Below are 25,789 nucleotides of genomic sequence, written 5' to 3'. Positions count from 1 at the left end.
ATCTTTTTTTAACAAACTGGAGATGTGACTTAAGGATTTTCCTTCACTCTCAAAAAGCACCCAATCAAAAAATCAAAACTCATCACACTAATCACAGAAGCTACAAGATATCTACTGCTATCAAAAACAACTTGCACTCCCTAAATTATCTAACCTCTATCAAATATTTGTATAAACACCTGTCATGTTCAAATTATCAAAACAATCAGATCTAAAACATGAAACTGAATTGGAAATAACAAAAATGGTTTGAATGTGGCTTAACCAACTTCCAGATATTTTAAAATTCAAAGTGTCAGTTACATCAAGGTTGAGAGATTTATTGAAATTGTTGTACGGTCTGAATGTAAAACATTCTTACATGGGTGCTGCTGTACAATTGCAACATGTTTGTGTGTGACATTTATAGCCAAAAGATATCAACAGAAATATGTACAAAATATATCTATATACTATAACAAAATGATAACCATGGTTATAGGAAAGCTTCGTGCCTTCTTCTCAACTAGGAACCCAACTACAGATATAAACGTAGGTTTAAGTTTCCTGCTAGAAATGATAACACCGCCCCATTTTCTGGACAGCAAAAAAAATAACATCAGTCCAATACTCTTTATTATATTGCACACTTCATTCATCTCACTTCAGGTGAAACGACATCCCTCATGAGAAGCAAACATTACTGAATCAAAGTCCAATTCTTAATACTCTCATAAATTACCCAAAAAGAAAAGAATATATCTCCTTTATTATGCTTTGCACAACTAAAGGGTCTATTCAGCTTGAAGCAATTATCACACGTGCTAAAATATTACATATTTGTTAACCAAGCATCTAGCTTTGTCAGGCCCATTAATAGTCATTTAGCACCAGCTACAGTAAATCTAAGTTGTGTCACATACTTTAAACTGTAAAGAAGGCAATGGCTGTCTGGTCTTTCCTTGTAATAGAACCAGCTATATCATGGGGAAAGAGGTTTTGTCAGTGCCCAACAGTGCAGTAGCTGCATTAGAGCTCGATTTATATCAATTCACAACCATTCAACTTGATATTAGAAGAAAAAGAAAAAGAAGCACTCTGGTTATCTCTGTGACATTCATTTAGCATAAATAAGCAGTGTTTGGCTAAAAACTGTATCTACATCTACTGGCTAAAGCAACGAAGCTTAGCATGGAGTAGACTTTAAATTTTGGGTAACTTTGGAGCACTAACAACTGGGTTGCTTTGCTCCAGCAACTTTCGCCCCTCTGTCTTGTAGTCAAAGGTGCAGTCATGGGCCTCCGCATAGCGATGAATAGAACAAAAGTTGTTGCCACACCTGGAAGAGAAACAAATGTCATTAAATAACAGGCATATTACTTTCTCATCATCAGAACCAAAACTAGTTTCTACACAAAGAATACGAAAATTAAGAAATTAACACATCAGGGTGAACAACCAGACACCTACACATGGTCCATTTCACCTTCAATATTACATAAAATTGTGCACTGTTGCTTTGGAGCAAAGAAAATATCTCTAGTCAAAATTCTTTAAAGTATCACATCATACTAGAAATATGCTGACATTAGAAGAAAGTTGCTCTGATGCAGTTTTATTGTTTCAAATATTACTTTACAACTTTCTAAAGCTATCCAAACTCTCCCTCTGTTTTCACTTGCCAGGTGCAGGCTTAAGCCCACCTGTCACACCTTACCTGCATGGATAGCTGGTTGCTAGGCCAGTTTTCTTGGCACACATGAAGCATCTTTTGCTGACTTTTTTCTTGGATTTCACTGGAGGGAGCCTGGTGGTGGGGGACAGACGCTCTCCGTTGGCGGAGTACTTTTGCTGAAGGCGAGCAGACTGGAATGATAACATTTGTTGTTGAAATAAAGCCATTTTGTTAAAATCTGGGTAAGTCAGAAGAGTTTAGAAATATTCCTCAGTAAGTGATATGTACTCTTGCACTGACAGTATTTATTTTCTCAGAGAGTTAAGAAGTCAAAGACCTCTGCAGTAATAGAAATTATCTCTGCCAATTTTAGTGCGTATTTTTAAGGATTAAAAAAACTACAGATTTGTTCAGTTAAGGGGAAATATGTACATTGCCTTACCACTAATCTTCCCCCTTCTGGAGTGAGAACTCTGCCCTCTTTGCCATAGGCTGATGTGCGAGGTTTGGTGGGGCTGTGGACAAAGTTACTGATCCGTGAGGAGCCCAGCCTTTCAAGTGAAGCCTGGCGCAGTAACCCTGACATTGCTCTTGCCTCAGAGCTGCTTAAGCTCTCTAAAGTAAACTCCTTTTTCCTCTCATGGCTAGGGTGCCTGGAGGTAGTGGTAGGGCGGCCTAAGCTTTCCTTAAAATTGTCCAGAGTAAATTTCTCCTTACTGCGAGAAGATGTGGTAGGTCGTCCCAAGCTATCAAAAAGGTCATGACTTGAAAAGTCTTTGCTCCAAGTCCTCTCCCTGTGTTTGGCAGGACCAGGAGTTCGTAAGGATTCCTTCAGGCTGTCCAGCGTGATTTCTTTCTTCCTGGAAGAAGTAATAGGTCTGGCAGCACCACTATCCTTTAGAGCAGCATCAAAACTGGTGTAATCCTGCACATGCGTTGATGTTGAAGCCACAGAGGACACAGCTGCTGACCCAGCAGCAGCAGCGCTCCCTGCCTGTTCACTATCCAAAGTGTCTATGGCGTAATGTGGCTTCCGTTGCACCACTTTCTGGTGCCTCCCGTTCCCAGATCCTGGGCGCGATATGCTCAGGTCCTCCTTTACACTGGACAAGGAGCGCTTTAATTTGGCACTACTTTCTACACTGTCTAACCTATGGAGCCTGTTGGCTGACATAGGTTCACTACCACTCAAGGAGGAGGTGCTTGCCTCTCTCATTGTCATGCTTAACTCCGGCCCCAGGGTGGCAGGTAAAAAACCTAAGTCTTCCCCTGGGACAGAGTACCCAACAGGAGGGAGGCACATATTTTTATTAAGAGAAGAGTTCAAGTTGAAGGAGTTGTTGATGATCTGTCCCTTGCTGCTGCTTCTCCCAGCACTTGTCAGGCGGCGTACCTTGCTGCGACTTCCTGGGCGCCCAGAAGAAGGAGGCCTCGGAACCAGTTTTTTCTTAGGCTGTTATCAGAAAGAAAAAACAACATTATCTATAAACTGACTAAATATATAGGAATTATTTTCTATAAATCATGCGTTCAACAAGACTATAAGGTTCAATAGACATTTTTATTTAACTTTGGTACAAGAACCGAAATGTACTTATTTATCAGATGAATTATGCACAAAAATATACATCATATGGTATTTTGTAGAACACTTTAATATTGTTCTTGCTACATAAAAACAGGCTTGGCCATTTTTGTATTAATTTGTATTTAAGGTTTTGTAGAAAAACATATTTTGCTTTTGAATGTAATAGTCAATGTCCATTTTTGCTAGTCATGTAACTCTTTGACCGTATCCTACACAAAACCTGCTTTATTATTATTTTTCCTCATTGTCATTACTGTTTCCACAACCACACATGCCCTAATCAATAGCACAGATCAATACAGGGATAAACCAGACTTCTTTGTTCCTCCAGACCACAGTCAATAAACAGCTGGGAGCACCCACGCCTCAACACATGGTGAAAGTCAATCTCATTGGGAACAAGAATCAGGTTAGGGATCAATTAATGGATTAATTATCTCTATTAATCTAAGGACATGATATCAAGGGAGCAGCTGGCATCAGGGGGGTCTCTCTCAGTGTCAAAATAGCCCGTAATGGCCAATATGCTGCAGCCTTCTGCCAACACAATAGATTTCTATATGCATGATTAGCTTCCCCCATTGCAGAAGGTTATGAAAATAAACAGCCTGTAAGTGGGGTGTCAGCTTGTCATCACCTTGGTTACGAACAAAATAAAGGGGATTATGTAATAATAGAGAGGGTTGTGAACTCCAATCCTGGTGTAGTTAACTGTTCACACTCACGCTCACAGTGCCATGGTCTACAACAGATGAGACCACAAGGTTGACAAAAGGTCTGTTACTACCAGCATTGAATGTAATCTGAGTGCCTGGGAAATAACAGGCACTTGGTTACAGCATGAGTTAGTTATTTCCCCATTATCCTATTACTTGTAACAGTGATATATCATGAAAGTCTTTCTACATTTGCTTGTATTTACCAGCTTGATCCGTGGTTGCCAGGCAGCGGATTAAGTCAGTAACTTAGCAACTTCGTTATTATGTCAATTTCCAAATACAAAATATTGCATTTACATTAATCATTAGGTTTGTTGTAATAAATGTTATGAACATTATCTTCAAAGTTAGTGATAAATTTCTTCCTGCATCTATTCTACATGATTATATAATCATTAAAATTATATTTCTACTTAACATTTGTGATGCCTTTACTGCTAGAGTAGAAAGTTCTATAGAATAGCCTGCTTTTCAATTTTGTTGCTACCACTCAATAGGAATTTTTTTATTTTGAGGAAATCATTTATGGCTTAAAAATGCAGGTTCTTTAAAATTCACATTTTACCCCCATTGAAAAGATCCGAGCCATTACTGTAAATAACTTTTAAAAAATGCCATTCCACTTAAAATGCCATTCTCATGCTTTTTTTAGAAAAAATAACTCTACTAACGCACCTTTTTTGTAAGGCTCATGTTCTCCATCTTAGATCTGAGCACCTGCATCTTCTCCTTGGTGGCTTCATTTTCCTCCAGTTTCTCCTGTGAGGGCGCCTCTTCCACCTCCTCCTCCTCCTCATAGACATTACACACAGACCCACCACTGGAATCACATTAAAAGTGTTATTATTATACAACACTCACAACAGAAAAAATTGACAAAGAAAAATCATTATATGGGGTTAATAAAATAATTAAACCTAAATCTACAAAAGATTTGTAGATCTTTTATCCTTCAAAAATCCTTATATGGGGTTAATAAAATAATTAAACCTAAATCTACAAAAGATTTGTAGATTTTTTATCCTTCAAAAATCCTGTCTACATTTGGAGGCAATCACATCAAGTTTTAGGCATAAGATACTTTCAGCTCCTCACGTCACCAAACTTGTCATGGTTTCTTAGAAATGCATGAAGAACATAACCTTATCTAATATTTTCAATCAAACCTTTTGATAAATGGTATGCCCCCAGTAGGGAGGAAATCTTTAAAGAAAAGTATGATTTCAGACTTTTGCTGATACAATAATGAATTTAAATCACACCTTCTCAAGAGAAATTTGAGATGCCATTTTGTTCTTCGCCTCCTAAACAAGACTGTTATGCGCACTACAGCTACTCCAGTGACTGGGACAACATTTAACCCAAATTTTGCTTATAACAGTGCACAGGGATAATATAACCTTAGCTTATTTTAAATCCATATTTCACAAGCATTTACATAAACTTAACTTATTTTGAGTCCAGTGCTACACCTTAACTCTAACATATAAAATAGTTGTCTTAAGTAATTACCCTACAAGAGACTCTTTATTCATATAGTCCAGGACTCAGTGATAGAGGCCACTAAATCTCACCTCAATGATTCTGACAGAGGAGTCAGGGTCCCGTCCCCTCTGTCCACCACCCTGAAGAAATTGAGTTGGTCACCTTCGCGGAAGACTAGCAAGGTCACTTGTTTGTTGCCAGGGAGCTTCTCCCAGATCTCTTCACGATTTGCCTCCATGTATTCTGCCATTTCCCTGAGAGCAGGATCCTCCATTGGAACTGAACAAAAGAGGGCAGCACCATGTTAGAGAGATAAGCATTCTTAAGATTAAAGAAACATTTGTTCTATCTTATATGTTTTACATGGACAATTATGCTAAGAATGATATATTGCTGTATTTTTATTTTAAGTGAAAAGAATCTGATGTTATTTTGTCAAGGTCATTTTATTTCTAACATTTTTTTATTGTAAGAGAATGATTGAAAGATTCTTCCAAGTATATTTCTTCCACCAAAAGTCCATCTTATATCATGTTGTCTCATGGCTAAAGAGTTGCACCGATTAAAAACATACAGCACACCAATCATATCATACTTTCCCATGTCACCAAGCTTCATTTTATGTTATTGTTGCAAACAATCATATTTTCTTTTCCCCCCTCACACTCAATATCCTTTTGTGTGTTTCACATAAGGCGAAAGTCACTTTAAAAGGACATTAGTTAACAATGCAGAAAGACATAGAATATTCTCCCAATGTAAACCTAAGCCTGTTTTTATACTATTGTAGTACCCATAATACTGAGGTCAACTAAACACAGTAACAATTTCTATAAAAGTGGGTTAGTTTTCTGTAAGGGCCAACACCAGGACAATGTAATGTTTGATGTTATGAACATAAAGATATATGGTATAATGTCCCTTTCATTCAATGTAACAAAGCCCTAGCTACAGTTTCTAGGCCCAAAGCCAGAAGGTACACATGTACAGCCAAGGTGTTTCCTTTATTAACACTTGCATCTTTTTAGACTTAATTTTAGTCTAAAAATTGTATTCCTCTGAAGTACACAGTAAACTGCTAAAAAAATCATTTCTGCAATTTTGCATGCCAGAGTGTGTCAATGTAAATGTAGTTAAGTGCATGTCATCTGTCAGTGACACAATGTTATGTGATGGCATACAACTTCAATGACTATGCAATAACATATATATAAAAAATATGGTGTTGAAATGTGTCAGTGCTTTGGGACAGACTGGTGCTGGTTTTTGTGAAGTTCAAACCATCGCAACGGATAATCCCATGTTTACTGTTTCATAAGACAGAGAAAGTATTTAACATGACTTAATTCTGTGTAACACAGTCTCATAAATGCAGTAATTAATTAATTAATATAACCAATCACACCATAATCATGATTAGTATAAATTTTCCATAAGTACAGATACTATTAGTGCTTCCTTACCCCTTCGAGTATTGATAGGCCCCCCTCTCATTGCTAGGACCAGTTTCAATGTTGCACCATCGTGAATACTGTAGTCATGAAGGCAGTAATCATCCTCTAGCTCCACAGATTGCCAAATCAAGTGCTGCTGGGATATCGGGATGCCTGTAATACAATACAAATCATATTATGCGTTACATATGAATCATTATCTTCATCATCTTTTCCTGCAAATTGTAATTCAACTCTCATCATTCTGATAAATTCAATTATTTTTCCATTTATGTTTTGTGTTGAGTGTTAGATAAAGTTACACGTTAAAATGTAACTTATACAATAAAGGTGCAAGACCCTATTTTCTCACCAGATCATTTTATCCAGCAGGAATGTGAATAATATTAGTTAATAAAATAGATATCCACTTATATCAATTATCAATTTTTATCAATAATAAATCATGCTTACATATTTTGGTTGTACAGTTTGATAAAAAAAACTTTAAAAATTGGGCGGGGGGTTAATACCCAGTAAAGATGTAAGTTAAAAAAATACTAGTAATCAGATAATGCCATTCCCATGCCAGATATAGCGTTTGGAATGTTTGTTTGTTTGTTTGTATACTGCATGAAAATGCCATAAAAGCCTGTGTTGCCAGGTCCATTGTGTATGAAGGAATTAATCTAATGAAAATGAACTTGGGCCACCAGAAACATTCCACACACAAACTCAAACAAATGAAATAAAACATTTTAAGGCACTCATCTGAGCAAATAGTAAGCAACACCTTAGAACTGAATGAAAACAATAGTTAAATTGATTCCTATCCCTGTGCGCAGTCAAGCTACACAAGGTGTTAACTAACAAGTGACTTCACCAAGCAGGGGGTAGTACGGTTAAGCATACCTGACACATCAAGTAACAGGAGATATTGATCGCTGCTATTGTCAACCTACTGAATAGTACACAAACCAATGCTGATCGCAGCACGGAAATCTCAATTCACATTTTGAAATCTAAGTATATAATTACTTCAGATTAGTATATTTTTTAACTAAAGGATTTTCCAGCACACAAAAAAATGCATCTCAATGTGCACTGTGGGTCTCTAATGCAACTTGAGCGTGGCAACTGTGAACACAAACCTAGCAAACAATGGAACAAAACCATGGTCGCGCGGGTGATTTACAAGACCTCTTGTGGTTCATATAATACGCAATACAGCACTATGGTTCATCAACAATCCATTCATGCTTTGTTGTTGGCAAATTGTTGACCTTTAAAGTAAGTCTATTGGTTGTGCAGCCATATCAAACAGTGGGATTTAAAATCTTTTTTATCCATTCATCTAAAACTGGAATGTAATTTCCGAAAAACAAAATATATAAAGCTCAGATGGTAAATTTAAAAATTTAATTTGAGAGCTCAATGAATTATTCTGATCCACTTGTGTGCTTATGCCAATGTACTCAATGCAACAGTACACTGAAGATTTTACCATGTCCCAAAATTTCTGTAGACCACTGTATTTGAATTGGCTCTGTCATCCATGAAAAGTCTAAATCCTAAGTGGTAGTGCTCAAGTTACAAATGTGACACCAGCAAGAACATTATCCTTAGCATGGGGTTCTCACAACTGTGGTTAGAAGTACCTAGTTGCCACCAAAGATTGTTGTATTTGCTAAGAGTGCAAATATCTTACTTCAAAAAACTGTGATTCAGCTTCCAACAAGAGAAAGTCGTATCCAGAATAAAAGGCTTTGTACTTTGTTTATATTTTGATTTCTGCATTAGCACATATATACTTAGCATATATGGACAATGATCCTTGATACCTATCAGAAAGAAAGATTTTTTAAAGAATTTAAGCAGAGTGCTTTTGACTTTCTTCCCTGCCCCATGATGTATATGCAAACTATGATTTATATCATAACCTTTTATTCTTTAAGTTTCAATTTCATTAAATTCATCTCCATATTAGTATTTTCTTTTATTTTGGCACTTCTGGTAAGACATGAAAGCATCAGTTATTGTTAAAATCATATTTTGAAAATTACTTTCTGGGATGAACATCATCATGACCATTCTACATCAAATGAGATTATCACCCACACGATAATTCTGTAAATTGAGTCATATGAGAAGCAAAGGAATATGTCAGCGCCTATTGAATGTTTTTGTGAAGAAGTCAAATAAAAAACTATGTAATTATAAATTTAGTTTGTTACTTATTGATGTTTCCAAGAAGAAGATTATCTATGAACAATAATCAATATGTATCAGTCATGAAAAATGACAATTATGGCATTATTTTTTTCCAGAAATCAAATAAACAGGATATTGCATTGAAGAAAGTAAGGTTATGAAATAATCCAGACTGCAAAAACCTCTGTTTTAACCTCCACCACCAAAACAAATCCCAAATGCCACTACAGAGACCAAGGGTCTTTTCACAGCAGGGCATATAACTGGACCTGTCCAGTTTAAGAGAGAGATGGACAACTTTAAAAAATGTCTATAACATAAGAAAGTCACCATTACTGTGTTCACCACAACCAATCCATAACTAACAAAACAGCAAGAAATGAAAAAGAGTAATACCCCCTGTAGCATAATGACTAGTACATGTTAGGATCTGTTCAAGTAGAGCGTATCACTCAGTGTAAAAGAGGCATAAGATTGCAATAGAACTTGCAGTTATGGCATATGCTGCACATGTAAAGATTTGATGTCATTTTGCAGCCATCTCCTACTGAAACATCTAGAATCAGATGAGGTTTGTATAGAGATGGGCATTGTTGTCAAAATTGAATAAATGAGCAAAATGTATGGCCCAGTATGGGGCAAATCAGGTTGACTCTGTGGGAAATTCAACTTACAGAAAGTCAGGATAACGAGCACAATATATGTGCAAAACAGAAAAATGACCACAGAAAAGAGCTTAGTTTTGGACAGGAAGAACAAAAGCGTTTTTCGACCTTCAACTACACAGAGAAGGCTAGCTTAAATTGCATGGTCATCTTCTTTGGGGGTATATGAGTTCAAAGGCAAAAATAACATTTGAAGCCTGAATCTTACCATCCTTCAGAACCCTCACATAAAAACACAGTATTTGGAGATGGAGATGAAATGTTCCAGTGAGTGTTTTTATATGAAGGCAGCCAAATCGGTCGCTAAAGTAGAACTAGAATGTACGAAAACTGATAAAACTTTTAAATGTGCTGTCCTTTTCGGTTACCTACCTTCTAGCCTCTGTATCTTTGCCTTTACGGACATAATTGTCTCGAAAGGTGATACTCGGAGCTCAAAGGCAGCCCCCGTCAACGTCTCAATATACAATTCCATCATACGATCAAAGTAATTATAAGTTTCTGTTCCTAGTTTCATTGGTAATGTTAGTCCATCTTTTCTCTACAAAAAGAGGTTATCTTGTTGACATTTTCGTCTATCCCGTTGGTTTAAAGGCCCGGCCATCCCACCAGGCGTATCCCAGAGGACTGGCATGCCTCTCTGCTTTCTTAAATCCACATTTTATCTCGTTGTTAGATCCCAGATTGTAACTTTGGAGAATACAACAATATGACGGTCAGGGCTTCGATCACACACAAAATCTAATATGTTCATGAAGTACCCGTATGTAGGGCGGTAGCCATTAACAACCAAGTCACGTGAAGGGTAAACATAAACAATAGCGCAGGCGCTACTAACACACTTTGACTATGCCGTCACAGCCACCGTCTAGCAGGACATCCAGATGCGTTTTGAAAACTGTCTTGGTAACACGAGTAGTTGTGAAACGCGCCTTACAAGGAATTTCCGGAATTGTTTTGAAAAAAGAGTTTTAACTTAAAAGTAGAAAGATGGTATTTAATGAAAGATTAAGTTGTAACAAAACTTTCATAAATAATCCGAAAAATAATTTGTTAGCTTAGATTTAAAAAGTAATAGTCTACACGTATTTACTATTTGGGCATAAATCATTGGAGTCGGGCTCGTGTTGAGGACACCAAGCAGTTCAACTAGTTTTACAATTAATACGGAATGGCTTAGATTTTCGACCAATATAGCTAGCCTTTTTCAGTTTGAGGAAGGATATTGAACACGCTTTTTATTTAATAAATTTTTGCCTCATATTGTTTTGCAAAGCCCAAGGCTTCGATTTACAGCCCAGTAGGTCTCAGGGCTGGATTATGAAAATCACTTAATGGGATTCAAAATATTCATGATGGCTGACCAAATACATATAAAATAAAGTGAAATTGTAAAAACGAAAATTCATTTTATTTGGGTTTTGTATTTTGTTTTGCACAAATGCATCTCAATTAATGTGGCAGAGAAACTAATCATAAAAATGAAGAATAAAATCAGAATTTAAAATCTAAAAGAATGTTTTATTAAACAAAACTCAGCATGCTGCTACCTAAATATACGTAACAATCCAATAAGCAGACTAAGACATTTTACATTACCCTTTATATTACCAGCAAAAATTCTGACCTATTTCTATCACTTCTCAGAAAATGGTAAAAAGATGTAAAGGCCACAGTTTTATATATATTTATGTTCTGAATTCTACTAAATACCAAAATTTTTATACATTAATACATAATATCTTTCAATTTACCAATGAAAACAGTTTTTGGCACCCCATCCGTTATTCTGGGTCTTCCATTAAATTTTTTAAAATCTGCATTAGTGTGCAGGATTATGCACATGATGGCGGACCAAAATGATATGTTAACTCAATACAATATACAAGTGACATGTAAAATATTAATGTTGATAAAATCATTCTGAAATATATTTTGAAACAAGGCAGCAAAGCTGTCAAATGTACAGACAAAAAACAGGAAAAAAAAGATGCAAAATAGGTCATTTTGTCAATTTTGATGCAATAATATATGCTTATAATAGCACAGTCAGTCAACACTGATTTTTAATCATGCACAACAGGTAACATGGTCAATAACAGGAGCAGATCCAAAGATATTTTCTGACAGTATTCCAAAGTATCTTTGTTGATCCATCCTCCATTTTGATGGTCTTCCAACAGAAACCCGTAAATATTAACTTTAAAATCTGACTGTCTTCCAGGAGACCCAGAAAATGGTTTCAATCCACCCCTTCAATAAGATTACAGTTTCAGGACCATGAGAGTTAAAATTCACATGATGAAAGTCCCAATATATGAAAAATGATGACAGTGCATAAAATAATATTACAGCGTGTTTAAAGACATAAATACCAATACAACTGCTTATGTGGAAATACTGAAAATGTGCAGAGCCTCAGGTGGATGGGAGTTAAAAATCACATCTTAAAAATGCCAGTGTTGGAGAAAAAATTAAAAAGAAAACAACAAAAATATAATTCCAATGAAGCTGCTATTCACTGCTTCCTTATTATGGACACTATGTTATCTAGCAGAGAGCTTAACCTTTGGGAGTTTACAGGGAAATATCAACAAGTGTGCTTTATGAAATTTCATTTAATGGCCGCTTAATTAGGCAAATGAGTTTATAGCCTAGTGAATACCCAAGGGGAATTTACAGACTGACCACACAAATTTGTCTATCAAAGGTCTTCAGGCCCATAAGTCACACCTTAAGAAAAGCAGAAAACAATAATGTACAAAATAAAACAGGAGACTGCCAATTCTGATGCAATAATACATTATGTTTAACTGCACAGTCAAAATCAAATTTTAATTATGCACAACGTACAGGTAACACTGATGAAATTAAAAGCAGGCTCCAGGCCCATCAGAGTTCAAGTTTACAATTAGAAAGTGCCAGAGTGAGAAAAATGAAAATTTCACAAAAAATTCATAAATTTAATAAAAATAATAATCCAATAGAGCTGGTTCTCTAATATGAGCTGTATGTCAATCCTAAGAATCATTTTTGTAAGAATAGTTAAAAAATAGAAAGTAACACTTTACTTTACATAATATTAATGGTGGCAGAGCACAAAGTAGGTTTTTTGTCAATTTTGATGCAACATTACATAATGATTAACTAATTAAATACCACCAATTTTAAAATATCTACTATTAAAAACAAGGACATTAAGAAAATTTGATTACCACTGGGCTTCATGCCCAAGGGAGCTCTAAGTCCCACATTGAAAATTGCAACATGTAAAAGATAAAAATTTTCACAAAAAACCTGTATTACTTCCAAACAATTAACTAATGAGACAATTTTTCAACTGAAGCTGTATTTCAGTCCTATGTTTCTTTCCTGTAAGTGTGAGAAGAGCGAGTGACATGGTTTTCCTTTCACCGCCACTACAGTGGCAGTGCCCAGAATAGGGTTTTGTTCAATTTTGATGCAATATTACACAATGCTTAACAGCATAATAACCATAATTTTTTTTATAATAAAATAAAAGTATCATAGATATTCAGAAAATGTGACTAGCCTATAGAGTTCAGAGTCATACTTTGAAAATCCCAAAATGTAAACAAGAGAAAACTGTATTGAAAGAGTTTATTTCCATTTTCAACACCTTTTTTACATAAAGCAAAATAATCAATTTACTGTCATTTTTATATGATCAATCAAAAATATGTTGTCAAAGCAAAAATATCAATAGAACAATTATAAATGTCCAACTTGCTCCATTCTGAAATTCTGAACATAGTGAATGGTTGAATCTGACAAACTGTAAAGATATTTTTTTTTTTCCATTTTTGACACTTTATTACACAATACACGATAACAGGTTTACTATCATTTTTACAAAATCAACTAACAATGTTGTAAAGATGCAGGAAATGCCAAACAAACACTTTTACGTATCTTATTAGTTAAATAATGAGACTGTTAACATGCCTAAGAATTGAATGTGAGGAAATGTGAAAAAACAGCATAACTTCTAAAATAATGGACCGATTATGCTGATTTTCCAACTCAACCTTCCTTTTAGTAAGATTGGCCACTCCTAAGAGTATTATGACAATTGGCCTATCTGTTTTTCACTTATCGTGTTATCAGTGTTGCATATATGCTGAAAAAAGTGAAAAAATAGCCTAAATTCAGTAAAAATGACCCAATCATGCTGATTTTCAAACTTGACCTGGGTATTATGAATATTCATCAGTTCGGTAAGTTTCAAGCCAAAAGGTAAAATGGTTTTCCATTTATGGTGTTATCGGTGCTGTATATATGCTGAAAAAAGAGAAAAAATAGCCTAAATTTACTAAAAATTACCCAATCACACTGATTTTCGAACTTGACCTGCGTATTATGAATATTCATCAGTTCTGTAAATTTCAAGCCAAAAGGTAAAACGGTTTTCCACTTATCGTGTTATCGGTGCTGCATATATGCTGAAAAAAGTGAAAAAAAAAAGCATAAATTCCCTATAAGTGACCCGATCATGCTGATTTTCGAACTTGACCTGCGTATTATAAATATTCATCAGTTCTGTAAGTTTCAAGCCAAAAGGTAAAACGGTTTTCCACTTATCGTGTTATCGGTGCTGCATATATGCTGAAAAAAGTGAAAAAACAGCATAAATTCCCTATAAGTGACCCGATCATGCTGATTTTTGAACTTGACCTGCGTATTATGAATATTCATCAGTTCTGTAAGTTTCAAGCCAAAAGAAAAAACAGTTTTCCACTTATCGTGTTATCGGTAAAAGTGCACGGCGACGATGGCGACGGCGACGACAGACGCAGATGATGGCTTTATGTACAGACACATCTGTGTCTGTACATAATAAAAAAATGTATTACCTCCACTCTGCCTTAGATACTGATTGTAATCAATTATGCGTAAAATGTGGATTTTTTTTCTAAAAGCATTTTCCTTTATAATTGTGTTAAATTTTAATAATAACAAAGCAGTACAATGTCCACATTGGGCTAAGCAAGAAATGGACTTTTAGAAAAAACTGTTTGAAATGGGAAGATGAACCACATTGTTAAATGGTTCAGAAAGTAAAAATAAATCTTCAAAATCCTCCAGACATCTCATGTTGAGAAGCAAGTTAAAGGTGGTAGCACTGGACATAAGACAACTAAGTGACAGATACATGCCCATCTACTTTCCTGGCTGACTGAGTCTCTGAAAGTAGAACAAGGATATTTAAATTTTTCTTTCAAAATTTTGATGTGTTGTCCTATCATCTGTTTGTTTAATAAGAAAATGTCTTAAAGAGGAACATCATTTAGCTCTATCTTGAAAACACTGAATGACAATGATATAAGTTCCTCATGAATTAAATTGTTTGTTCTTTCTCATTCCATAGTGTCACTTTTGGAGCATTATAGTGTCAGAAAACCCTATTTTGGGCTGCCTATTTCAGCTCAGATCTTGTTTCTCTCTAGTCTCTACAAATAATGTGTCCACTAGAAATGGTGAATTTTTGTCACATAATATGATATATTTTAAATATAATGAATCCCATTTACAATATGGAAAAAAAACGACTGCAAGAAAAAAATTTTTTTTTAAGACTGTAATGGAATTTTTTTAGGACACAACAGAAAATTTTCAAACAAAATCACATGTTAGAGTCCTTGCACCTGATGGTTTTGCACAACTGAAAAACAAATAACTACGTAAACATTCAGTACTTAACAATGTCTTACCTTTTATTTCTAAAAGAATCCCTTTCAGTCTTTCCCTTTTTTCACGTTCATCTCTTATTTCTTTTTGTAGTTTCTGCACAAGCTCTGCAAAACATTTTGTATAATTTAACATTGTACATACATTTATAAACCTTAAACTTGATAAAAAAGAGCACTTTATGATCAAAAAAAGAATACAATGCACTTCAGTTTTTCTGGGAGATAAACTTGTAAGGTAATTTAATTTATCACAAAGATAGCCATTAGCTTACCAAGATTCTTTTTCATTTGTCTCTGAAAGGCCTTCAGAGCTTTTGTCTGCAACTGCTGAGTTTGCTCCAGTAATGCCAAAAGATCTAAAAACATAAACCTTGATTACTCCTTCACATAAGAGGTGCATTTTCATCAATGAAAGTTTTGTAAGTACCAATTTTCCACAGAGTTATCTTCAAAGTTGGTTAATGAATGCGACCGACTTCATTTTGAGTAACTAGTATATTATCAAATTTTTAATGGAAAAATGCCTTGGTTATTGGTTTGGTAAGATGGAAAATTTTACACCTGACCCAAGAAAACATGTTATTGCCCATGCACATAGTAAATTAGCAGATTCAAAAGAAAACCTACAATATCAACTTAATTGCTACTCCACCTACTGTCAGATATGGAAGTTAGAAGTAAATGTAGAAAAGACAAAAATCATGATAGTTTCTAAGGGCCACACCCAAAATAATATAAAATTTACTTTTAATAACCAAAATGTAGAAATAGTTAATTGTTTCAAGTACTTGGGAGTTTATTTCTCTAAAACGGGATCATTTTCAGAAACAAAAAGGTATTCAGCAAAGAAAGCAACTAAAGCTATGTATGGGATATTTAAGAAAGCAAGGCATCTAAATCTAAGCATTGTTGATCAGCTATATCTCTTTGATAAGATTATTGTTCCGATTTTATTATATGGATGTGAAGTATGGGGATTTGGTAATTTAGAAATCATAGAACAGGTGCACTTGAAATTTTGTAGATATCTATTAAATCTAAAAACCAGCACTCCCAAGATAATGATATATGGGGAATTAGGTAGAATGCCATTAAGTAATATTATAAAAGGAAGAATTGTATCATTCTGGACAAACTTGCTCACAGGTAAACAAAGTAAATTTTCATATATATTGTATAAACTCGTTTATAACAAATTTATGCAGGGATGTGAATGTAAGTGGATGGGAAATCTGAAATCCATTCTGGATAACTGTGGTTTAAGTAATATATTTAGCACACAGGATATCTGTAACAAGGAATGGCTTATAAATTGTGTTAAACAGAAATGCAGGATCAGTATATACAAGAATGGAATTCAGATTGTAACAACTCTAGTAAAGGGTTAAGCTATAGTATTTTCACAAACTCAGAGTTTAAATGCAGGAATTATATACTTTCTACTTTATGTACACACAAAATAATTACAATAGCTAGATTCAGAACAACAAATCATAGATTACCAATTGAAACGGGCAGATGGAAAAAAATACCTAAAAATTTGAGATTATGCAACTTGTGTAAAAATGAAATAGGGGATGAATTTCATTATGTCTTTAGATGTACCTTTTTTGCAGAAAGTCGAAACTTATATATTCCAAAAAAAAAGCATGTATTAGACCGAATGTAATTAAAATGTATGAAATATTTTCAACGAAAAATAAGAAAAAACTGAATAATTTGTACAAATTCATTAGTATTGTGAATAAGGGGGTCAAGCCTTCAGGTTGATGTATATATATATATATATGCTCTCTAAACTGTAAATGTACAGTAAATGAGAATAAACTATTCTATTCTAAATTTGACATTTCTGCCATAGATTTTATGCATCATCATGTCTTTCAAAAATAAAAATAAATTTTCTCTATCAACCCTGTTTACAGAGTTACCACTAGTTATCCAACTAAACAATTAAATTTTTCAAATAAAGGAAAGTACCTTTTTTTAAGGAAACCTGCATGTTTTAAATGCATGTATTAATGTTTTAGACTTTTAAAAACATGTGAATATATTCTCTGTAATAACTCATTGAGCATCTTCAATTTCCAACATCAAGTGTTGTACTCACCCTCATCCTTTGATTGAGTATCTGACCAGCTATTTTCAAATGGACAGGCACTTTCTGGAATTATAAATCAATGAAACAAATGTTATTTCTTTGTCATTAAGCTCCAGAAATGTACTATTATGATATATAATTGTATCTCCTAGAATGTGATCCATATTACTGTTTAAGTTTTAAACATGCATGTTGCTGTTTATGTAACACCACCAATTAAGTACTTATTTGTTCTTGTGCCTCTGAGTTATTATATATGGGCCACAAAATTACTTACCAGTTTTACGTTCTGATGTCAGATCAGTGAAGTTGATAACTGGAGTCTTAACAGGCTCTTTATTGGACCTATCCAGCAGACACAGTTTGGAAGATGACTTTTCCTCCAGGGGTGTTACCACAGTAGCATCCTCACTTGATTCTGTCAGCTTCTCTTCAGATTTTTCATTTTCAGGAAATTTCATTAAATCTATACATTCTGAGTTTATGATGCTAGAGTCTGTTGAAACTGCTGGTTTTCTTTTTGAGATTGTTGAATCAGAGTCTGAACATGTGGCAAGCTTTCTTTTGGGACCTTTCTTTTCAAAGTCTGAAGAATATGCTTTCCTCCTTTTTGAATTAATGGAGTCATCTTTGGCAGAAGTTTTATGTCTTCTTTTAATACTTTCAGGTCCAGAGTTTGAGGTTATGGCATGATTTTCCTCTGAACCTTTAGCATCAATATCTACCAGTAAAGGCATTTTCTTGGAATTTTCATAGGGCTTCCTTGCCTGTTTTGTGACCTCAGTTTTGTTTGATCTTTTACCAACCATTCCTGATGAAACTGTCTTCTTATTAACTCTGCTGCTGTCCTTATTTGCTGGTGAAACAGCCATTTCCTTTTGCTTTCCAATCATTTTAAAACTTTTTGCTGGTGAAACTATTTTATCTTTACTGCCTCCCAAAGCTTGACATTTTTTTGCTGCTGAAGCAAGCCTGTTATCATGCTGTCTTTTCAATTTTAAACTTGCTGGTGAAGCATGTTTATTGTTTATATTTTTATTCATTTTCATATTTACTGGTGAATCAAAATGAATGTTATAGTTTCCATCCTTTTTCTTAATAACGGGTGAGGTACCAATTTTATTATGATTTCTGTCCATCTTCTTGCTTGCTGGTGAAGTGGTACTGTTGCAAAGATTTATTCCCACTTCCTTACTTGCTGATGAAGCAGAATTGAAGTTTCTTTCAACCTTCTCGCTCACTGGTGAGGCGGAACTATAGCTATGGTTTCGCCCCACTTTCTTACTTGCTGGTGAGGCCATGCTATTGCCATAGTTTCTTTTCATTTTCCCGCTTGCTGGTGAAGCAGCACTGTTGCTATGGTTTCTTCCCACTTTCATGTTTACTGACAGAGCTGAACTATTGCTACAGTTTCTTCCAACTTTCTTATTTGCTGGAGAACAAGCACTATCGCCATAGTTTTTTCTAGCTGCTGGAGAGGCAGCACTGTCACTATGGCTTCTTACAACTCCATTACTAGTACTTGTTGGCAAGGCGTCACTATTGCAATGGTTTCTGCTTACCTTTATTTTAGCAGGAGTAGCAACACTGGTGCTTTTATTTCTTTCAATTTTCACCTTTGCTGGAGAAGCAGCGCTGTCACTGCAGACCTTATTCAGTTTGACAATGCACTTATCAAGGGGCGCAGCAGTCCTTATATCTTTTCCTAAACCCAACTGTACATCACTTCCTGGTTGAGCAACCATTTCATTTTTGTCTTGGCCTTTACTGGATAATGATGCAGGTCTTTTAGTGCTGGGTGTCCTCTGAATAGCACAAACTTTGTCCAATGGTGAAGAAGTCATGATATCACTAATGATATCACTAACACTTGGTCTTAAGCCTGAAGCCCTGTTCTGCAATACTGGAGTTGACAAAACAGAAGAGTTTGTGTTAACTGATGGAGAACTGAGGTCTGGTTGTGGCCTTTCTTCAGTATTTTCAAAATGACTGCCATCTCTTTGATTTTTTGTAGGGCAAACTATTTCCTTGCTAGGTCTAAACATGGTCTCACAGGTTTTATTGACACTAGTTTCATCTGTCTCCATGGCATCACTATCGTTGGAAACATCATTATCAATGAGAAAAACTTCAAGTTCAATATTGTCTGGAGTAATCTGCACAGGATTATCAAGTTCTTCAACATCAGAGAAGATAACCTCTACTCCTTCCACATCTGATACAGAATATTTCTCATCATCATCATCATTGCTGCAAACTACTTTCGTGTCAGTTTTAACAAAAGTTGTCTTATCAACAGGTGGAATAACATCACCTTTCATCTCACAACTGATGGAAGTGTTTTTGTCTGTCTTAACTGTTGCCATTTTGTCCACAGGTTTTAAAGAGAGGACTTTTGCATTCTTGACTTTATACACTGACCCTTTGATGTTTTTAGTGGCAAAACTGTCATTGGATTCAGCTTTCACCAACAGTTTGCCACATACCACTTTTCTCTTAGTTGCTGACATAACTGATCCAGCTGTAATCTCACCTGACTGTGTTTTTTCATTCTGACTTGTTTTTGTATTGCTGTTAGTATGCACTACTGCCATCTTGTTTGCCGACTCATCCCTGACTCTTTCAGGATCTGTGCTTACCACAATCCCAGTCTTGCAAGCAGCACTCACCATCATTTTACTTTGTACCTTACAGCGCGAAGACATTGTCTTGCGAGCAGTGTGTTTTTTAAGCATCCTCGACTTTCCAGAAGTTGTTGACAGACCAGCTTTGGCTTCATTTTCTTTGGTACTAGACATCTGCAAGTGTGAAGTTTAATCATATATTTGTGTAAAATCTCACTGTTCAAGATGCAAATATACATGAAGAGTATTAATGTTATTCTTAATTTAATAGGGACCAAGCAATTTTTAAAAAGAAATTGTTAAATTAAATGTTACTTAATGCTTAAACATAGACATGCATTAATTCTTACAGTATAGAATATCAAATGAGCAGCATTTGTTATGAGAAAATGAAAAACATCTTATTTTAAAATTAAGGTGTCAAAAATTTGAGGAATCAAATCAATTTAAAATACTTTCATGGTTAAAACACTCAACATTTCACTGAACATTTCTTCACATTTGTTGAGGTCAAATGTTCAGAGCATTTTATCACCTGTTGAGCAGTGTTCAGCGATGGTGAGTGGAGTTTGAACACAGTCAAAAATGTTCAATGGATTGCTTCAACATTTGCCCTGACAATGTTTCTTTTACAAAGCAATATAGGAAGAAGCTTAGACTGTAGCATACAAATATCTAACAGCAAAGAAAAAATAAGAGAGGACCTGTTCCATATTTACCAACTATCCTAATGACAAACTTGTTTGTGAACACTGAAATCCCTAAGTGAATGTAAAACACGGCACTTACAAAACAGTAATTTTGAAGTGAAAAATACTCACACAAAACAGGCCGTTTTTTACCGTGATAAGCCATACTTCACTACCTATGATGATAGACCTATGACTGACTCAGAAACAGTTGTTTACATAAGCATCACCTAGACTTGATAAGCAGGATCTCAGTTTCACAGAGGGCAGTGCATTCTTGACAGAATGTCTTACAGGCCAGGAAGGTATGGAAGCGTGTAAGGGTCACAACACCAACACCAAAAACAAATTACAGTTCAATACCAAAGAACTGCAGTGAATGCTCAAAACTTTAAAGAATTTCACACCAGTGTCAATTACTTGGGAAGGGGGGGGGGGCATTCACCATACTTAGATCGATCTACCAGGATTGATCCATTTCCAAGGGGTTTCTCGCTATATTGCTTTCAGCTTAAGCAGCTTAAATGAAGCTGCTAGATGATAATTAATTACCCCCTTGCATCTTCAGTAGGCGTGACAGACATCTAATTAAGCTGCTAATTGTTGATTGAAATTTAGCAAGAATCCCCTTGGGGATAGATCGATCCACAGTTAGTACCATAGGGTCTGAGAATGGTCCCATATGCTTTCATTTCACACAATAAAACTGTCCCTTCCTGTAATTACATATAATGGGCACAGCAGAAATAGATGTTCTTAAAAGGAACCTGAGGAGAAAGGATTGTGCTGGAAGTGCGCAACATATGACATTGAGAGTTGTAAGACATGAAGCTGCTTGGTCATTTTTAGCTGAAAGTACACAACAGTGTGAAGTTGTAGCAGATTTTCTGACGGCATGGTAAGATAATATTTTTGTCTTTCTACATTTTGAGCAGAGAATACAGTACTTGTAGAAATACGGGGAATATGATATGAAAGTGAATCATGAAGCTTGAAGTTGCAAAATTGTGCTTCCATGCTGTCAGAAAATCTGCTTCAACTTCACACTCACGGCTCTATTCTCATGTACTTCCAGCTAAAAATGACCAGGCAGCTTCATGTCTTACACCACTCGACGTCATATGACGCACACTTCCGGTACAATCCTTTTTCCTCCGGTTCCCTTTATTGACCATGCTGTGCATGTTAAATTTGTCTGAATCAATTAAGTTTTTCTACTATAAGTTTAAAAGCATACTCGCTTTTTTTCGTAATGTAATAGTTGATAAAAACGCAATTAATGAAACATTATGCAGCTATAACCCACCTTGCTTGTTTAATATCAGACAGTCCCCCTCGCTTCATCCAGTGCGCCACAAACAGCACCACAAAATGCTTTGGTTGAGACATGGACTATCTTGAATAGTTTTGCCAGACTAATGAGAGGTGCTGCCACCTTCTGTAAACAAACGGCACTCTTCAGCATATGGAGAGTCATATTCAACATCATGTGATAGAACTCTGATATTGAAAACGATGTATATAGTCATAGTGAACTGTCAGGAAGTCGCGGTTTGAAATTAATGTAAATCGAAAACGGTATTATTCGGAAGGACAATGCATGACGCATATGAACCTGCTCCGATCCTTGAAAAACTGCCACTGAGCATCGAATCCATCGCTTCTTATGGTAAGCTTGTCACAGTGTCACCCTCGCCTTCTATTCTAACACACAATCACAGTCAAGCCTGTGACTGTGTTTATCACCCCCCCCCCCCTCTGCTCTTCTTGATATCCTGGATACGACAGTGGTATAATAGCTAAATCACCTAAGTGCTTGTGAGGTTAATTTCTCGACTAATTGTACTATCCAGTAATGGGCATGATTGAATTAGAAATACTGGTACAAAGGTAGCACTGGTACAACAATACTACTCTCTACCAGGGTTGCATATTTTATTAGGTTGAGAATGTTCCCTGACCTGACCCAGTAACTTGATAATGTAACCAAACTTGAGATTTCTTCACAGGGTCACAGTGCAAAGAATTACTGTCAATTTAACCAGAGACATATCTGTAAATATCAAGTGAAAAATCAGTCTGTGGCCCTGGTAGAGGGCACTAACAATACTGTTTGGCAATATCAGATATAATTGTATCTGTATAGTACTCAGGTATGTTTACAAACCAATGACATTTGCTAAAAGTATAATTTACTATGGTTAGTTTAATTTTCAATAGAGCATTGTTGTTTATTTTCACATTTATTGGTGTTATTGTTTATTTATTAATTTTTTTGTTTTATCATTTTCATTTTGCAGAGGATGTTCTGTTGGTTGGGACAAAACAGGGACATTTGCTAGTATATTCTGTGAAATCCACAGGCTCAGGTATTGCTTTTTGTAATCAAGTGAGAGTCATAATCAGACATGCTGAGCACTTTTCAGAATGGACGGACATTCGGACCGGCAGTAGTGAAAAATTTGCCAGACCAAATGGATTTTTGTTGGACCAAAAATCACCCTATTCATTTGATACAGAAATTACCAGTAATATTAGAGTAGCTCACTTTGTTTGTGAATGTGATAGGTTTGAAATAGAGAGGAAAAACGCTTTTGGTCTTATATAATTTTATTAGTGAAGTATGTCGAATGATGGCTGTGAATTCAAAATTGCGGCTCTTAAACTCTTGTCGGTCCTGTGGACCGACTATGTCTACTTTTTTACTGGTCCAGACAAATTTTGCTGGTCATGACTGATCGGACTGACAGTTTCAGCATGTCTGCATAATACAGACGGACAAGGACCCAAACCTGTCTTCTTTTTTTTTTTTTTTCACTTTAACATCAACTTAATGACCAATGCTCAGTGTTAAGTGAATGTAGAGCCTTTGAAACATATGCAAAAAGTTCCTTTCACAATTAATAAGAATCAATCATTATTGTGCATGAAGGATAATAATAATAATAATACAGATATGGTATTTAAAAATAGTCTGAAATTCATCTTATCATTTAGAGACAAGATTTGATGTCTCCCTGGAAAGGTCCAACAAGTCCTTCTCAAGGAAACCTATACAGCAGGTGAGTAGCTACAATTTTCCTTCATAAGCCTTAAAAAAATATAGATATCATTCTTATACAGGCATTTACCTGTGCCAATTTTTTATACCATATAACAGAAAATCAGCAAGGCTTAGGTTAGTCTTGTTCACACCTTGATGTTACTACCTTTTTGATGTGCCTAAGTACCTTTTAAATTTGTGTGTCCTGGACATAAAACTTGGTATTCTCTCACCCAGGGTTGATTGCTGCAGTAAATTAGTCACATTCATTTGTACAGTAGCTTAAAGCCAAATCTACTTGCTAAAATCATATAAATGATATCATGTGCATACATGTACGTGACTTGTAACTGACAGGAAATTAGGTTTCGATAAGATCTATTGAGGCTGTCACATTTTTCATTTTACTTCAACAATCTCCCCAAATAAACCATATGAAATATGGAAATTGAAATAGAGCATTAGGATAAAAAAGGGACAGTGTTATTGGGACATAACCCTTTTGGCTTTATGAAGTTTGTCAGTATCTGATATCTGTCCTACGAAAAAGCCAAAAAGCAGAGAATTATGCCCAGAATCAAAGTGCTTGATGTGAACATCCTAACTTGGTTATCACCAGTCATTATTGTCCCAAAACTAATTCCAAATATTAACGAAAGCTTTTTTCCAGGCAACATTAATTAATAACTATTGTAAAATGTAATACGATACAGGAAGGAAAATTTGCCTGTATTTCAGGGGGGATCTAGAGGTATTTTCTGACTGTCTTCCAAATTATACTTGTTGATCCATCCTCCATTTTTGACCGTCTTCCAACAGACAAAATTAGATATCCGTAAATGTAAACTTGAAAATCTGACCATCTTCCGGAAGACCCAGAAGACAGCCTCAATCCGCCCCTGTATTTGAAGTGCAATACTGTCTAGTACATTTTATTTTTTTCAGCTGTCTGCTGTTCCAGAATGCAGTGTTTTAATTAGCCTGTCTGATACCGTTGTTAGTGTCCATGATCTGACTGTGTTTAATCAGATTACATGTGTTAAAAAAACAGCAGGTGCCTCTTTATTTGCCATAGACTTACAGGTAAGGAGAGCAGGGGACATGTGATATCTGAATTTGAAAGTAAAATGCTCTACAAATTAAATTTTTAAGTGTTTCTTGTTGTCAGTCTAAAAATTAGTGGTACACAGTTTATTCTTTTTTAGAACCATGTCTCATCAAAAAAATTGAAAAGGAAAAAAAGGTAATAATCTGGTTGATATAAGCAACAAAATACTGGAAGCAAAATGTTAGAGACTAAAAAGAGGTGCATCTCTTATCGAATAATCATTTTAGTTTAAAACCACCATGAGTAGTAATTATAAATAAATTATACACTCAGTTTCCTTCATGGTTTGCTTATTATAATAATAAATACTTTTCTGTGTGCAGAAATTAGTTGCTGAATGAATAAACAAGAAATAAAATACCGAGTAAATAAAATTTTTCAAAAAAAAAAATTAGAAAAATTCTAAATCCAAAAAACACTGGAAACATGAATGTTTTCTTTTAGAATGCCCAGTTAAATATATTTGTGACGATTGTTGATTAGCATTGGTATTTTGATTGTAATAAGATAGCCAGTTATTTCGTCTGGTTAGTGAAAAAAAAAGAAGGGAAAGAAGAAAACAACGGGCTCGTCCGGGATTTGAACCCGGGACCTCTCGCACCCAAAGCGAGAATCATACCCCTAGACCAACGAGCCATGTTGAAGGAGGTGGGTAAACAATAGGTTGTATATAGCAGGATATGCCTTTATTATTCACGGAAGGTTTAAGTGATGTTCTCTTTTTTGCTACAATGAATTTTTCATACAAATTTAATATA

The 25,789-nt window shown here is 35.3% G+C and overlaps 3 protein-coding genes, 1 non-coding gene and 1 pseudogene across 6 annotated transcripts in view; 2 read left to right on the top strand and 3 right to left on the bottom strand.

The window, feature by feature from the left end:
* Positions 1-597: 597 nt before the first annotated feature.
* On the bottom strand, positions 598-10,537 carry LOC106164356 (AN1-type zinc finger protein 4-like). Its single transcript, XM_013542238.3, has 7 exons — positions 10,128-10,537; positions 6,910-7,053; positions 5,536-5,725; positions 4,637-4,781; positions 2,097-3,107; positions 1,697-1,845; positions 598-1,318 (listed from the first exon to the last, which is right to left on the bottom strand). The coding sequence occupies exons 1-7, from the start codon at positions 10,270-10,272 to the stop codon at positions 1,183-1,185; spliced, it is 1,920 nt and encodes a 639-aa protein (XP_013397692.2). The 5' UTR covers positions 10,273-10,537; the 3' UTR covers positions 598-1,182.
* Positions 10,538-11,144: 607 nt separating this feature from the next.
* Positions 11,145-22,332, bottom strand: LOC112042063 (uncharacterized). Of its 2 annotated transcripts, none has more exons than XM_087005251.1 (6): positions 22,187-22,332; positions 17,845-20,365; positions 17,577-17,630; positions 15,739-15,822; positions 15,488-15,571; positions 11,145-14,960 (listed from the first exon to the last, which is right to left on the bottom strand). In XM_087005251.1, exons 2-6 carry the CDS (start codon positions 20,363-20,365, stop codon positions 14,914-14,916), a joined length of 2,790 nt encoding a protein of 929 aa, XP_086861377.1. In that variant the 5' UTR covers positions 22,187-22,332; the 3' UTR covers positions 11,145-14,913. The 2 variants fall into 2 exon arrangements, with proteins under 2 accessions (XP_086861377.1, XP_086861376.1); XM_087005250.1 differs by lacking the exon at positions 22,187-22,332 and adding an exon at positions 21,539-21,577.
* On the top strand, positions 16,012-17,233 carry LOC147763404 (uncharacterized; annotated as a pseudogene).
* Positions 22,333-22,335: 3 nt separating the features above from the next.
* LOC106164366 (vam6/Vps39-like protein) overlaps positions 22,336-25,789 on the top strand; it is a 31,825-nt gene continuing 28,371 nt past the window's right edge. The window contains exons 1-4 of one of the 2 annotated variants that reach the window (XM_087005252.1): positions 22,336-22,549; positions 23,181-23,249; positions 23,878-23,942; positions 24,869-25,006. In XM_087005252.1, the coding sequence (XP_086861378.1) occupies positions 22,477-22,549; positions 23,181-23,249; positions 23,878-23,942; positions 24,869-25,006 (345 nt within the window). In that variant the 5' untranslated portion in view covers positions 22,336-22,476. The remainder of the gene's footprint in view (positions 22,550-23,180; positions 23,250-23,877; positions 23,943-24,868; positions 25,007-25,789) is intronic. The other variant, XM_087005253.1, reaches the window with a different exon arrangement.
* On the bottom strand, positions 25,596-25,667 carry Trnap-ugg (transfer RNA proline (anticodon UGG)). Its single transcript has one exon. It is a non-coding gene; the product is annotated as a tRNA-Pro (tRNA).

The sequence above is a fragment of the Lingula anatina genome, chromosome 2 (assembly GCF_051362555.1).
Source record: "Lingula anatina isolate TDL-2025a chromosome 2, LinAna3.0, whole genome shotgun sequence".
NCBI lineage: Eukaryota > Metazoa > Brachiopoda > Lingulata > Lingulida > Lingulidae > Lingula > Lingula anatina.
The sequence above is the reverse complement of the archived record's forward strand: the minus strand, read 5'-3'. Positions and strand labels throughout refer to the sequence as shown.